Genomic DNA, 17,018 nt, shown 5'->3' on the forward strand with positions numbered 1-17,018 from the left:
TTGTATACACTGTCTATCTTAAGAATGACAAAAAAAATAAAATAACAAATAAATAGCTAAAATAAACTTACAACAACACACTTTACAACTTACTTACAAAACATGAGAAAGGAAGAAAATAAATTATTTAAATAACATGTTAATAATATCAGACAAAAGCCATCTGTCTAATGCTATAATATAACCTATACTGTATTGACTATCATAATATCATATAATGTCAGTTTTGCGTTACTTCATGACAGATCACATTGTAATATGTATATAGCCAAGTAATAACAAAGAACTAAAATTAATAATCGTTACGTACAAAAGAAGAACTAAGATTAAAATTAATTTACAAATAGAAAACTAATAGCGATCAAAAATAAAAAAGGAAGTAAATAACCTAATAGTGATAATAATATTAATAAGTATTTTAAGTGGTTAATTAATACTTTTTAACTGCTCGCTTACACCGTTGCACTACAACTTTATTGTCAGTTAGTTTTGAAGCCACCACACTCCAGCACCGCCGGCGGAGACTTTTCTGGAGCAACGGGTATAATCTGGAGTTCGGCCATGCACTGCACTCGATAACGCGAACCATTCGGTGGTATGACGTTGATGATCCTATCACCACTCCAGCACTTCCCGACACCATAACGTCGTCAAGCGGGCATAAACACTTCATGGCGAGTTTTTGTGAGAAATTCCCATATAGTGATGATTGACCCCTTAAGCTTAGTTTTCCCAAACCAAATGCTGTGCCGTACCTGAGCATCCGAAAATTTTACCATGAAGGCTTATCACCGTGAGAGCGTCCCAATCGATACCCTGTTCTAATATTTAAAGTTGAGAAATTAGCCATATAGAGATTATTTGCCACGAAATTTACAACCAAAGTTCCAATATCTTCCGATTTATTCTCGGCTAAGCCATGGATTAAAAGTGTTTTTTCGTCTTCTGAACATCTCCATGCGATCAATATCCCGACTGAGAAGCTCCACCTGTTTTTGCAAAGAACTCAGTGCAGTGTGGATAAAAATCTTGAAGGAAGGAAATTCATTCATTCTGACATTGCCGTTATGGACTCTTTTAGAGCATCCATGGTGTACACATAGTTATAGTGAAAAATCAAGTGTTGTTCCATGTATATTAATAAGGATATTACTAGCGGTAGGTTAATTGATACTACAAGCACATATAAGGCTTAAAATACTTGTAAATATGTAAAAACTATAAATAAAGAGAACTAAAAACCGGATTCATACCGGTACACATATACATGTGTCTGCATACTATGGACCTAGTGGCGGATTAGCCGAGCTAAAAAATTGTAGGTTGCTCTTTTGTGTATTCGAATTATAACACTTTGTAAACTATATCTTACATTGCAGGACTTCGTATTAAAAATAACTGCTCTGCACCTTTTGTGATAAGCTAAGTGAAGTATGTTTGTAATATTATTTTTTATCATGCATATAGCAGGATAGGCAGAGAGAATTTGGGTGTTAGGACAATTCCATTCCCCATTTTCACCATTCGGACACCAGAGCAAAAAAATTAAATTATTAAATATTTAATTTTCTCGACTGGGAATCGAATCCATAACCTGTCTTATTTTCAGTCACACGCTAGTGTCCCTGCGCCACGACTGGCCTCCATTTATTTTATCTAACTCTAATTTATTTTAATAATATCACGTAAATTTAAGTTAATATTTTTAACGCTTAGAAAGCGGCATATTATATACCTATATAGCCTTTCCTTGAAGGTCCAGAGGTTTTGATATTAGCGTGTTCTAGAACTTCATTTTCCTTAGGTCTACAGAATTCCTTCCTCTAAGGCGTTAGGCATGTTCATATCTCATTAAGTTTAGGTGGGCTATAAGAGTTCAACGTCAGACCTTCGTTATTTTATATTAAGGTGACATATTAATATAATCCGATGGGGAAGAAAGGTCCTCGAATGGCGACCACGTCTCGGCAAAAGGAGTACAGGCCGCCCTCCAACCTCGTGGACTGAAGGATGGATTCAAAGGATGCAGGACCGGACGGAATGGCAAACCTATGCCCGAGCCCAAGTTGGGGGAGGCCTATGTCCAGTAGTGGACTTTAAAAGGCTGATGGATGGATTAATATAATAAATTTTACTACAAAGGCAATATCTCTTATAGATCAGATGAGCCACAAGAGATTTGTATCTACATGATACAAATCATACATACACACACATTCATGCAGCACATGCATTACCACAATGTGTTTTTTAGCATCACACTATATCCCAAACACAGCAGAGTAGGCAGAGGGAACCAAGGGTTAACACAGTCCCGTTTCCCATTTCACTTCAAATTTTGGAGGCATTGCGTGTTAAGTGGTACAACTCAACGCCGCGTTTTGCCTCGACACGAGAGAAAATGTTAAATATTTCATTAGTTGAGATTTTATCGAGTTGAGATGTCCTTGAGTGGGAATCGAACCCAAAACCTGTCATGATTAGTGAAATTTTCTGCACCTGCGCTACGATTGGCCTGAATTCAAATTGTACTTTCTATAAATGTCACTTTATATTTCCTTTCTCTTTTTTCTCTTATTAGTTTACACAACATTGGTGATGACTCAATGGTTCACTAAAAACTGCAAAAAAAATTAATCATACCTTAATCTATAAATATATTATTATTATCAATATTGACCTATTACCTTTTTTGTATAATGATAAATCCTTTCTAATAACATTTTTTAAAACTTTATATTATAAATATAAATAATACACTTAAGTAATTGAACCTATATGAAATAATTGTGTTGAATTAAACCTATATGAAATAATAAATTTACCTTTTGCAATTTTCAAATTGGTAGAGTACCAATTTGGAATATACAATAGACGCGGGTACACTTGCACTATTGATTTATAGTTAGCTTGCCGAGCGGCGACTATCGTCCTTGCATTGCCCTTGTTATCCCTGATCAATAGTACACACTATATTTATATAAGTATTTATACAAAACAATGCTTGTGTCACTGTATAATAAAAATGATATATATTTTTAAAAATATTTTATTGTTTTTACTTACAATGATAAAAACTGAAACTAAATAGGTGCAGGTATGTAACTCTAAAAATTTAAGTGAAATTAATAAAATAGTTTATTAGGCATCTAGTGAAAAAAGTAGGATGCTGTTACCTGCGGCTTATTGTCAAATGTCATGAGGATCGCGGGTGGCAATGTCTTAAATTCCTACCGTGGTGCGTATACGATTTTTTGTGCCACCTGAATGAAATTCACTTTTAGGCACGTATTTATAAATCACTTTCAACACTGAGATCAAAGAGAGATCTGAGATCAATTTTTCTGCTTTTCGCTGTATGTATAAAAGCGAATTTATAAAACAACAACAACAAAAGTAATCACCTGGACCTTGTACATCTACAAGCAATTTAGGATTTGGAAATAAATAAAACCAACACTCGTTACTAAATTAAAATGATACTTTTATTATTACTTTTATTTTAGTGTTAACACAATAGGGCATGCACAATACAACTTTTTTATATTATATATCTAATTTAATAATCTAACTTTTTAAACAATACTTAAATCTGAAATATAAATAAATTAACATAATATTAACCACCTACCTGATAAACGTAATAACTTTATTTACATTTACTTATTTTTTATTTCATTCAAATATATTAGGCACAATAACATATAGATTACCATTTCTTTACACAATTATTTGTGTAAAAACTACACTATGTAGTTAAACACTTTATAATCAGCAAAAAGTCTAATAATGTTAAAATGCTTATTATCTTTATTAACGAGTAAATTATAACAAATATTTAATAATATAGAATATATGGCATATCATAAACTACAACACTATACTAAAAAAAATGGTCTAATATATGGATATAATAAATTCGAGTGACATCAGACACTTGCAGTTTGCGCTGAAAACAAAATGCCTCTTCTTCAAAACTTTACTTTACTTTGAAAAAAACAAATTTTAAAATCTTAAACCAAGCAACGTAGCATTAATGCCGTGTCTTATTTTAATTTTTAGAATCAATTAACATAATATATTAAGTAAGGTGTATTTAATAATCGTCACCATCGTTTCGAAAACTTGTGCGAAATATAATTTCCTTTCACACTACCTATGTTATATATTCGTTCTAATGTTACAATGATCGTATATCTTATAATGTAATATAATTACGTTGTGTATAAAATTTTCTAATAAAATTTACATGAAAAACTTTAAATCAATATTTTTATTATCAAAGTAGAAATTCTAGTTATGGTGGGTAAGAACAATACAAAGTTATAATATAATAGTTTCTAGGCATATTTTATATTTTAACAAACTGAATTTTTAATTGCAGTATTTCATATGAGTGTAACAGATATTTATGTATATTTTGAATTGTTGTACCTGCAGCATATTATATATCGTTATACTGATTACCAGGGACGCTATGGAGGTCTGAGATAATAACCGATAGCACTCTCATATATGCGGTTAGTATGAAATAGCGACAACTACGACGAATCTTTGTTACTAGAAAATAATGGACAATTAATATCACAAACTATCAATAAAAGATACTTTAATAATAATATTTCTGAAAAATCTAATATCCGTATCCGTATATATATGAACAAATGCTACATCCGTAACTCCCCTGGGAAGTGACGAGACCTTAACAAAATATATATATATTTGCACTTAATCTCAGGTGAAAATCTACTCATCTATTAAAATTGTATAAAAAATTATTTGGCATTTAATTTTTATTATATATATGGCTACTGTTGACCGCAGCTTACAAAATAAATATAGATTTTTGATTTTTCAAAAGGAAATCTGCGAAATAGTTCACCCGAGCAGTGGCGTGCAGTGACATTTTACTTCTAGAAGACCAAGAAAGATTTGGGCCAAAAACAAGAGCCAAGTTACTACTTGTCATTTTATTTAAACAACTCCTATCTTGTACCTGTAAGAAACACCCGTTTACATGCTTCAAATAATAATAATTGAAGAATATACTAAAAATGTTGTTTATTGTACATGAATAAATAGAAATTTAAAAAATATTTCAAGAGGCATCCTTATTGTTAAACAGGGATGCCTTCGAAGCAACCTTTAGGCATATGTACTTTTATAATAAGCATGTAAATACAAATACTTATTATATGAAATATACATATTTATATAGCATTTACATAGCTGTACAAATCTTAGTGTAAAAATTTAAGAGACTCTCAGAATGTAAGAAAATATTAATTTCATTTATACACTCAATAATCTTACCTTCCATAAAAACTGAAATATGTATTTTAATAATCTGCAATTATCCGCAGGCAATCTTTCCAATATTATTATTTTCATTTGTCGTAGTTTGTCTATGTCCGACGAAGCTGTAAAAAAAATTGTACTTAAAAAAATAGGCATAAAAATCTTAGAAAAAAATGTAAATTTAAAAGTGACTTTATGATAGCTGAATGTTTTCTACAAGACCTAATAAAGTCTAACAAAACACTTATTTTGTTTTAAATCTATCTGCTTCCTTTTAATGATATATTTGTGACATTTTAAGCATGTAATATAAATACAATACACTAGCAATAACAATTATAACTTACTTTGGATCTTCAGTATAGGAGATGCAGATACTAAAGTCCTAAAGTAAGTGATTTCATGTAAATCAATGTTAATAAAAGCCGCCGTGGCAAAACAGCACATCGTTTGACTGCAAACGTGACGGTTGTGGGTACTGTTCTCACTCGAGGGAATTGATTATTTTCATTTTCATATTCTGGCAAAGAGATAAAGCGCGGCTCGAGTTCGGCGGCAGGTTGGGAACGCAGTATCTTGACACTAGGTTCCTCCTGCCTACACTGGTTTATGTGTAGCATAAAGTTAGCTATAATAAAAAAACAACATTATAAGTGTAATAGCAATATATCGCTTACTTTGGAAATTTAGTATCTCCTCGTGTAAATCAAATGTCAATAAAGGTTCTTCCAAATCTCTGAGGAAAGTTTTTAGTAGAACTGCGGCATTGTGCGGATCGTTCCCGAAAGATATCGGCTCGCCCTTATTGCACAATCTCTGTAACTCCTTTATAACCAAAATGTTTGCCGACCTACGAAATATACCCTCCGTTTCCAAAGCTAAAAACGATTTGTGCTTTTAAGTTAAAAATTTCATGTTTATCCAATTAAAATGTATCTAGATTGTCATTTTAACAATTTTTTTTTCTAATGACGTCGTGGCGGTCTGTCTTCTTGGTTATCGATTTAATTCCTACTCGAGAAAATGAATCATTTATACTTCCTCGCTCCGGTAAGAAAATGAAGCGTGGCGTTGACTTCCCTCACTCAACGCGAGATATTGCATCTCAAAAATTAGACGGTGCGTAGGAAATGTGAGTGCCTTAACACTTAACCCCTGTTATATATACGGGATACAACGTGAAGATAAAAAAATAATAGATATCAATTCACTCACCGCCGGGCTCTGAAAGAAACTCCACGCATTGTCTCACTACGGGTGGGATGGAATCTATTACGCCCGTATTGTTTTCTAGTATAAATTCCAATGAAACACCAAACTGTTGTGTCATCGGCGGCAACATGTTTTTTCTCGCTATCGCTTTAGAATCGCTCTCATCTGGTATATTCTCAAGTTTTTCAGCTTGACTGCGAGCTATTTCAGCAGCTTTAGGATATTTAGACAACAACAGGTCGTTGTACCTATAATATAACAATCAATCAGCAACAAAAATGATTGGAACATTTGTAACACAATTGTAGAACGAACTTACTTTAACACCGGTTCTGGTATACAAAGCTTCTCCAGATCCAAATATTTTTGTAACTCGTGTAAATAGTTTACATACATCATTTTTTTACCGAATTTGACGCTTATCACTGGCCTGAGCATTTGCCAGACGACTCGTACGAAATTCGTTGGATGAACTAAATATAGAGCTTTAATATTTTTCTTGTACTTTCTGTCGAAGGCTTTATAAGCTTTCCAAAGCCAAGAAAGAGAAGGGGTGTTTGTAGTGGTTAATCCATAATGAAAATAAACAAGGCTATAGTCCTGTTCTACAAATTTGTCCAAGGTAAACATTAGAAATCTGCAAGAGAAGTAGTAATAATTAGTTAGTATATCTCACCACTCAGAATATATGTAATATTTATTTACCTTTTCTTGTAATATTGATAGAAATTTTGCTACACAAAAAAGAAATCGTTACCTTAGCACACGATCTGGCTTGACATCTTTGCTTGATGGTAATCGGCAAGCAGAAATTATAATGATTCTACGGCCGATTTCGTCGTCGCCGACGACTTCTACGAATCCCATATCCATAAGATCGGAAAAATTATCCTCATCTTGTGACGACGTTGCAATCTACGTACAAAATACAATAAATGCACTTAATGTACCTACTTGTACAACTAAATATCGTATAGGTATTCGATCTAAAATACTATCTTATTTATTTTGTATCATCATTAATATTTCAATTCTGCAGAAAGTGGGGAACGGAGTGTCTTAACACCACCCGGCTCTGCCTACCCTGCTGTGTGCGGGATATAGCGTGAAGCTGATTTTTCTTTTATCATTAACATTGTAGATATCAACATAAATAAATGTATAACTAATAATAATCTGAAAGAAGGGGGTAAAAATAATGGTCTAAGCCTGAATGCGGGTAAGACAAAGGTTCTGGTATTTGAAAGAAACGAAGAGAGGACAGAATACAATGTCAATGTGAACGGTAAGATATTAGAACAACCTCTCTATCTACCACATAGGTAGGTAGAGAGGTTGTTCGCATTGATAAAGCGTGAAGATGAGTAAGTAAGTAGATGTATAACTATGACGCAAGCCGGCCAGTTGCATAAAATCAATACTTTACTAGGAAGTAATAATGTAACGCACTAACCTATATACAAAAGGTCAATCAGCAAGCATACTTGTATACCTGACCTAAATCCGTTCCGCTAGTCCCGTGAGACCTAGATTGCAATATTGATCGAAATTTTGCTAAATTCAGAGTTCAATCTACAATCATGTACGGGGTACATGAATGTGAATTAATTGTATTTTCTATTATGTAGAATGTATTCTATGTTTATAATTCCACAAATTGTAAAATGTTATCAATTTTTTTTTACCTCATCATATACCTGCACGACAGGGGCTTCGACGAGTTCCTTTTCAAAATGTTCTTCTATACTACCATCACTAGTTGTAGCTGAACGGATAAGCAAATTATCGGGAATATCGAGTGATTCAGGTGGCGACGGGTCTGGAAATATGATACCGAAGTAAAAAATAGATTTCATTTTGAATCATAGAGCCAGTTGATCCTATCCCAGAATAGTCTAGTGGCCACTCCAGAATGTTTGCAAATAAAAAATAACTCTTTTACATAAAAATATTAGTTCTAAGGGAACGGGGTTCTGAACAATATCTGTAGTTACGCCCATGCTTTGAACCAATCTGACCTTTGTCTCAGATTAACATTTAAATCGTTACTAAGTATATATATACAGAGTGTTTTTGTCAGCACCTGTATAAAAGCCTAATACAATTAAATATTTTTTTTTTCCTAAAAATCATTTTTTTTTCTTTCAAACAAAATAAATAATAAAATTGTCGTTGTTAAATAAATCGCCATTTGTTAAGGACGACGCACGCACACAAACGCATCAAAGGGACACCGCCAAACACGCCTCAATCCGAAATTGAGTCGTAGGTATTGGCGATAAAGTTCAAAGTTATGTAACCATTAGTAGTATTATTGTAGTATTAAGTGTTTACGTTATTGGTATCTATGCGTAACTGCGTCACACGAAATACAGGTCTAAACTGTTGAGATATCTTGTTTGATTTCTTTAGGTATGGGTTTGAAATATTTTACCCTATACGCTGTTTCCGTAAAAGGAGCGCTGACACTTCCATCCTGTATATAAGTTATAGAACGATGACACCAATTTTTCTAAATTATGGAGATTAGAGAAATACAATCATAAGGTAAATTTTTGCAAGCATGAAGTTGTTAAAGGATGATTCATATTTATATGATGTCATTCATTATTATTTAACACACACCACCCGCACAAAATTGATTATAAAAGTAGTTTACATTTCTTTACTTGTTAATCAAAAATGAATAACCACATAATATTCTAATTCTTTATAAAATTCTACAATTATTTAGTTCAATACATGAAACTATAAATGCAATATGAAATTTGGGCATTTTAATAATTTTCCCACAGCATGCACAATTTCCCTATTCAGTTATCTATACATATTATAATTTATACATATTTTTGTTTATTAAATAATCAAGAAATTACTGGTGATAGGCTATGAGGAACAATTCAAAAATTTTAATCTCATCACTATAATTTCCTGTTTTATATTTAAATTGATTAGTCAGCTCTTTTAAATACTATGTGTTGTTAAAAGAATAAAACAACTAATAAAAAATCTTTTAACAAAACGTAACAAGATAACAACAATACAACTCACCAGGCAAATCTATTTCCTGCCTTAGATATATGTATGAATATCAATTGGCCTCCACTTGTAGTTTCATTATGCAATAAAAGTTTGAAGGAACATAAATGTGTACCCATATGTATTTTGTACAGTATCTCATAATATTACTTATATTTATAACTGTTGCATTTAAATATTTTTTATTTAGTAGTATTATTTATTTAAAGATATAAAATGTACAGCAATGAAAAACTTTATGATTCCACTTTTTTCATACAGTACCTACACATATTTTGTCTGAATAAATTTTAAATGATTAAAAAGTTTTTATTTGTAATTTTGAATAATATAAAATTAGTTTATTTACATTTCTTATTTTTAAAATTTTTAACACTTTGGACATATAATACATATAATTTTATAACAAACAAGTCTATAATGCATTTAAACATACACATAATATGATGTAAAGAATATTTCAAAGAAAGTAAATTCTTAAAATTATTTAGGTAAAACTAGTATAGCTATTGAATATGTTTTTATGCTAGATAGAAAATATATGGAGTTTTTTTTTTTTTCAATAAGAATAATCGAGTGATATAAAAGGAAAGACACTGAACACTGAGACAGAGTAAACTGCAAATTTCAGCTGTGTGTGTCCGTAATAAATAATTATTTCTACCAGAATCATATGTTGGTCTTACCATTGGAATAGGTTACTCAAACAACATTAATCAAAATAAATTTAAATTATTTTAATTGTATATAAAATAAGAAATATTTAAGTGCTCAGTTAAAAATATGTTTTTAACTATATCTCAAGTAGGAAAATCCAATAAACCTTTTTTTATCTCTACACATATTTCATAAACATTAAAGTAACCTAAAATAAATACATTTATAATTTTAAGACAAGTATTAAACCTTTTTTAAAATTGATATACAATAGTTGATATGCTATAAGAGGAAATTAATTAGTATTCCATGAATTCACCAAGTGGGTACTAGGCCCATTGCACTATATGAGGAGGAAATTGGAGTTGCTCCAAGTATAAATTAAAAGGGCTCCTTTAGAAATGCACATTAACCTAACCAATCTACTTTCTATACTGACAACAACAACACAACACAGCTTCACAGTGTATCCCTAGCAGGGTAGTCAGAGAGAAAAGAATGCCAAACCCTACAGTCTCTAAATACCTCTTTCGCCTCGTCCATTGTCATCAACTTCGTCATACATGCTCTCTGGGGGGTCCTCATGCTTTTTACATAACCTTCCTCCACTATCATTGATACTGTGTTTTCGATTTCGAAGTTCCTTTGTCTTTGTCTTTCTTGCATTCAGGCTTAAATCACTAATTTCACATCCTTCTTTCAGAGTGGTGACTATTGCTTGTAACTCGCATTCTGATGATGCAATGAGCACTGCATCATCTGCGTGCAGCAGGCAATTCACCTTCAAGTCACCTACTTTCACTCCCGTATCACTTTGTTTCACAATGCATGACCTATAGATGTCAAACATGGGCTTTAACAGCGAAACAAAAAGAAGTACTGAAAGTTTGCCAGAATAGCATGGAAAGAAGCAATTGCAAAGTGGAACTGGAAACACAACGGAAATTTAATAGCCATCTAACACATTTAAGATTAATGATATAGCTCTCTTTAGTGAAACACCTACAGAATTAGAAACAATGACTCAGAATCTTGTCATAGAAAGTAAATTAACAGGACTCGAAATGAATGCCCAAAAAACTAAGATAATGACCAACAACATTCCTCCCAATAATATAAATGGAAACAAGATAGAATGTTACTGAATATGTTTAACTCAGAAAACTAATGTCATTTGACAAAAACAGAAATGAGAAAGAAGTTAACAGAAGAGTTATATCATGGAAAGAATATTAGATATTAGAGAAAAAGGATTACAAGGCACAAAAGGAATCTTGAATTGAATCTTGGTCTTAAAATTCCGACACATTCCACTAGATTTTATGAATACTCCTTTGCTGTGGAACGATCTACCGCTAAGTATTAAGCGTTCAAAATCTTTAAATATATTTAAAAAATTAGTTAAAAATTATTATTTGAAGGATGATTCACTTTGAAATGACATCAATATGTACAACTCATTATTATAAATAGTATTATTATATTATAATAGTATGTCTTTTTCAAATATATATGTATTATGTTTATGTATTAGAATTTAATATGACATGTAAGCTTATTTACACTACCCTCTCTCTTTCTATTTTATCACAGATTTCATAACCCAAAGGTTGTCTGGTGGAAATAGCTGATTAGCGATAAGACCACCTTTTGTGTGCCAATTGTTATATTTTTGTCTTTTTATACTCTTCTCATTTTTTCTTATTGTGTAATTGTGCACAATAAAGTGTAAATAAACAAATAAAGGAAATTCTAAAAAGAAATTACAGTCTGAAACTGAAAAAATTGTCGTGGATTCTTGTATCTTACCATCCTTAACCTGTGCTAGTCAGACATGGACATTCTCCAATAGGATTAAGAACAAAATACTATCTTGCCAGCATGTAATGGAAAGATGTAGCCTGAAACTAAGTAGAATAGATAGAACATGTAAAGATGCTCTGCAACATACCATGACATGGAGGTGGGCCGACCGGCTAGTTTATTTGCTATCTTATGGGGACATTATTTTTTCGTAAGTCCATGAATATGGTTTTTAGTTTGATAGCAGTGCTCTACGGCCTGTATGAATGAATAGAAAATTCTCAGTTCAGTTCACTTCTTAATTAAATAATCGAAAATTCTCGAAAACCGCTGACTGACATGGCCCGAACAGAAAATCTAATTGTAGACCGACATGACCTGAACGGAAAGACATATTTTTTCTTGACTTTTAACGTGTTAATACAACAACAACGTGTTAATTTTACAAAGTTATATATTATATTAAAATATATAAAATTAAATATTTGAATTATTAATTGTTGTAGGTATTTGTAGAATTATCTTTATTTTAACTTACCTAAACCGCCAGCTTGATTCAGGTCGTAGTCATCGAATTCTAAATTAGGTTCATAGTCGTGATAATCAGATAGGCTTGTTGGATTCATTTCATCTGCTTCCATATTTTCTTCTTGAATCACTGTTTTACAATAACGTTTAAAGATAACTGCGATCATTTTTGATGAATATTATAATATTACAAAAAAGTCAGTACAGGCAATAACAAATACCTTGGAAAGCTTGGAAAGCTCCTAACGGACTTGGTTTTAGTTTTTCGGAGTCCATATCTGCGCATGTGCGTTGAGACTTTGAGAGTTAAGTCCAGGGCTTGTTAACGTTACCAATTCACATATAATTTAATGTTAATTACCGGTAATTCCATATAGATACCTAAGTATCGTTACAATTTGGTAGCGATACTTGGTAACACAACGGAATAATAACGTTATAATAAGGTTAATTTCCCGCTAAATCATAACGTTAAATTTAGTGTTACTTCGAAAGTAGCGATAAAAGTAGCGGTATATATCATCCTTTTATTTTGTTACTTAGACTGCGTCGACTGAGGTCGTATTTTCTTTTGCTCTTTCGAGTTTTGATTGTTTTTCTGAATATAGGTACATCGTTGGTATTACAATCGTTAAGCATTTAATTTTTTAAAACTTAAATGGGTAATTTTAATAAAATTATTATCATTATACAAAATATTTTGTGAAACTTTCTTTGTTTCTTTTTCTTTTAGCTTCACCAAGTATCGCTAACTTGGGTATCTTTATGGAATTACTGTACGGTAATTAACGTTACGGTAGTTAACGTTAATTTAAATGTGAATTGGTAATGTTAACAAGCCCTAATTTATACTCTTAGTAAATGTGTTGTGTTTATACTATACTAATGGACCCGAACGCGGCTACGCCCTCTTGAACTATACGAATATTTGTTAAATATATTTATGAAATTATTTTCTATTTTCAATAGAGAGATGCGTTAAGCAAGCTCATTTTGGGTGACGTTTTCTAACAACAAACTTTGCAAATCGTTTGCCTAGCAACGGTCGCGTAGCGACGGTTGTTATTAACATGGCCGAATAAATTGCATGTCAAATTATTAAGTATTTTAATATATTGGTATAAATCGAAAATATTACAAATATGAGAAAAAAAAATATCCTATGTTCATCCCGAGACCCTCAAGTATCTCTATATGAATATTTTATCACAATTAAATTAGCGGTTTGGCCCTGATTGCGTAAAAGGCAGACAGACACACAGACAGAGTTACTTTCGAACTTGTAATATAGGTATGGATAACCACAGAACACATTGACTATAAGTATAACAGAAAACGTTCAGAAACGTGTAGAAAACTGTTATTCTGTTTTACCATATGCTTAGCAAAATAGATTTCAATAATAAATAAAATATCTGATCATCGTTATGTTGTAGTAAATTATTTAAAACGAACATTACACGAACACAAAAATAATCAGCTATCCATACATCGTTGTCGAGAATAAAATCGTGACTAGCCCGAAAACTATTTTGTTTTTGTAAATAATGAACAGGATGGCAGTTCTCCGAAACACACAAATTTCAATATCCTTGTGGTTTACGTTTACATGAGTAAACCATTGATGACAATAGTATATTATTTTATGAAGATCAATATCATACTAAATACTTAACTCAATAATAAATAATAATAAATATATACAAAAATATATTTTCAGAAAAAATCTTCACAAAATTGAATTTTTTACGTGGAAATTTGCTGCATTCTTAGCTAATTTCATTTCAAAAATATTCTTAATTAAACTATTGTTAGCATATTCGTGTAAAAGTGGGTATATTTGGGTGAAAAAGACAATAAAAGCAGTTGAATTGAGTCAAACGGGAACAGTTGCTTGTAAGCGGAAGCCCTGATTGGAACGTATCTAGTGTGTAGTGTTGTTATTGAGTGATACATGTCACTTATTGTAATTACGTGTAACCTCTATCCGAGTACGTTAAAAACATATAGACGGTATGTATTTTTATCGTGTTTATTTTAAAAACGTTAAACGCTTCCGTTTTGTAACACTATATCAATTTTTTTTGTTACTTTCAATGAGATAAGTATATATACTTAAAGTTTCTAATAATAAAACGTGCCTATAATTAAGGTGTAGCTACACAAACATCAACCGCAAAATAAATTTATAAAAATCATGTTTTCGCTCGAGTTTACGTTATCAAACCTGCTGCTTATTTTGAGTTATAGCTATTATTTCCGACGATGTAACGGACGCCACAAAAGCTTTAACAACTCAGAGATGAGTTGAAATTGAAAATGTTGATAAAATTAATAATTTTAATAAAATTATTATTTTAATAAAATGCTGTTTTTTTCTTTCCTGAGGTTGGCAGCACTGGTATATGTGATCTGCGGACAGTATCACAGAACACATTTACTCAGATCAGTAAATTTACTCAGATGAGTAAATGTGTTCTGTGACTCAGATTCACTAGTTCACTACTAATACTATCGTTTGCCTTTGCTGGCAAGTGTCAATCTCTAATGTCAATTACCAAGCTATTAGGGATTCAAGAAGCTAAAACCTAAGCTTACTTCCAATTCTTACTTTGTATGATTGTTGAAAACACATACAAACAAGTAAGCTTGTAACTAACTACATTTTATTTGTTTTTAACTTTTACTGCATTGTATAAATAAACAATCTTTGTTCTAATAAAGACCGTAAAAAGTTTTAAGGTATTTAAAAGTACTTGGGTAGCACAAATAGCGTTCCGTAAAACATTAACTAAGTTTAGTTAACTTAAATTTTATCTTGTTTAATTTAAGATTTTCCCAAAATGCTCAGCTATGTGAGTGCTGGCATTCCTGATAAGTCTTGGCAACCTCCGATTGCTGTACTAGAAACTACGTAAGTATTCCGAAATGAATTATGCTTTTAGAAATAATATGCTATTTAAAAATTATTATATTCACAATCTTTGATTATTTTTTAGAATGGGCACTATAACAGTAGAAATGTATTGGAAACATACTCCTCTCACATGCAGAAATTTCATGGAATTAGTTAGAAGAGGCTATTATAACAACACAAAATTTCACAGAGTTATAAGAGATTTTATGATACAAGGTGGTGATCATACAGGAACTGGTAAAGGAGGTCAATCCATATATGGACCACAATTTGATGATGAAATAACTTCAGATTTAAAACACACTGGTGCGGGAATATTGTCAATGGCAAATGCTGGTCCAGACACAAATGGGTCACAATTTTTTATAACTTTAGCACCCACTCAATGGTTAGATGGCAAGCACTCCATATTTGGAAGAGTTCAAAGTGGCATGGCAGTAGTAAAAAGAATAGGCCTAGTAGAGTGTGATAAATATGATTGTCCAGTTGATGATATAAGAATTGAAAAAGCTTACATACCAAAATAAAGAAAACATTTTAAAGTTTTTATCATATAATTTAAGAAAAGAAATAATCTGTCAATGTTTGCATTCTTATTATTTAAAATGTCTAGCTAATGTTTTTAGTTAAATAAAACCAATTATTCCTTGGTTTGTCTTTTTTATTTATCAGTTTTTTCTTTATTTTACCTTTTTACCTAAAGAGTTCTCTTCATACAGTATAATATATCTTTATTTTCTTCTCACAATGTTTGCTCTTAATGAATAAACATTTAACAAGAAACTAGTGGAGAACAGTTAAGCTAACATGGTAGACTGGTGTCCGTACTGTATATACCCCTAGATTTTACAAATCTCCATGCACTCACTCCTACCTTACCTCACAGAAACTATAATAAGAAGCATTTGTTTTAATATCGACAAGTATATAATATGATTATGCTTTCAATCTATGTAAAAAATTGTGATTTTTCTAATAACTATGGTAAGTCAAAGAAGGTTATATGTATAATACACATGTATAATTTACTTTTTTAGTCTGTACTTGTGAAGTTACAAGCGAATAATTGGAAGTTTTTTATTAAATAATATTTTAAAGTTAATTAAAACAGTTTTGTAAATAAATAGGTGTACTTTTCTACCACAAATATTAATAATTCAAAACAAATTTAATCATCAATTACATTTATATAGACACTAAATAAGTATAACTCATCTTGACAGACATGCTTGTTACAACTTATTTGTTATGTTATGGAGATTTTTACAAACTCCTACCCAAAAATATGAGATGAATTCGCAATATTTACTAAGAGCAATATTTATAAAACAGATGCGTCAATTTGACGCAGACTATCTTTCTAGGCTTAAAGTAAGTCACTTAATCCATGATGACAAATCATGGATGTAAATTTAATATCTTATGGCCATAATATGTTTCTGTGCTATGTATTTTGCATCCATTTAATAGGTTAGGTTCCCTCTGCCTACCCTGCTGTGTGCGGGGTACAGCTGTCTCTGAGCTGTCTTGATATCAATATAACTGTGTTTTTTTAAGTACATAT

The 17,018-nt window shown here is 31.4% G+C and overlaps 2 protein-coding genes across 4 annotated transcripts; one reads left to right on the forward strand and one right to left on the reverse strand.

Annotated features, from left to right (window-relative positions):
• Positions 1-3,463: 3,463 nt before the first annotated feature.
• On the reverse strand, positions 3,464-12,918 carry RhoGAP68F (Rho GTPase activating protein at 68F). The gene is made up of 9 exons (XM_085205700.1): positions 12,759-12,918; positions 12,548-12,667; positions 8,196-8,329; positions 7,268-7,425; positions 6,830-7,147; positions 6,514-6,758; positions 5,976-6,176; positions 5,314-5,420; positions 3,464-4,996 (listed from the first exon to the last, which is right to left on the reverse strand). The coding sequence occupies exons 1-9, from the start codon at positions 12,811-12,813 to the stop codon at positions 4,826-4,828; spliced, it is 1,509 nt and encodes a 502-aa protein (XP_085061826.1). The 5' UTR covers positions 12,814-12,918; the 3' UTR covers positions 3,464-4,825.
• Positions 12,919-14,525: 1,607 nt separating this feature from the next.
• On the forward strand, positions 14,526-16,106 carry Cypl (peptidyl-prolyl cis-trans isomerase-like 1 Cypl). Of its 3 annotated transcripts, none has more exons than XM_085205616.1 (3): positions 14,526-14,550; positions 15,370-15,451; positions 15,537-16,106. In XM_085205616.1, exons 2-3 carry the CDS (start codon positions 15,381-15,383, stop codon positions 15,979-15,981), a joined length of 516 nt encoding a protein of 171 aa, XP_085061742.1. In that variant the 5' UTR covers positions 14,526-14,550; positions 15,370-15,380; the 3' UTR covers positions 15,982-16,106. The 3 variants fall into 3 exon arrangements, with proteins under 3 accessions (XP_085061742.1, XP_085061741.1, XP_085061740.1); XM_085205615.1 differs by lacking the exon at positions 14,526-14,550 and adding an exon at positions 14,951-15,279; XM_085205614.1 differs by lacking the exon at positions 14,526-14,550 and adding an exon at positions 14,951-15,180.
• Positions 16,107-17,018: the final 912 nt, after the last annotated feature.

This window comes from Heliconius melpomene, chromosome 21, assembly GCF_056956725.1.
Source record: "Heliconius melpomene rosina isolate 202511_hmr_F chromosome 21, ASM5695672v1, whole genome shotgun sequence".
NCBI classification, from domain to species: Eukaryota; Metazoa; Arthropoda; class Insecta; order Lepidoptera; family Nymphalidae; genus Heliconius; species Heliconius melpomene.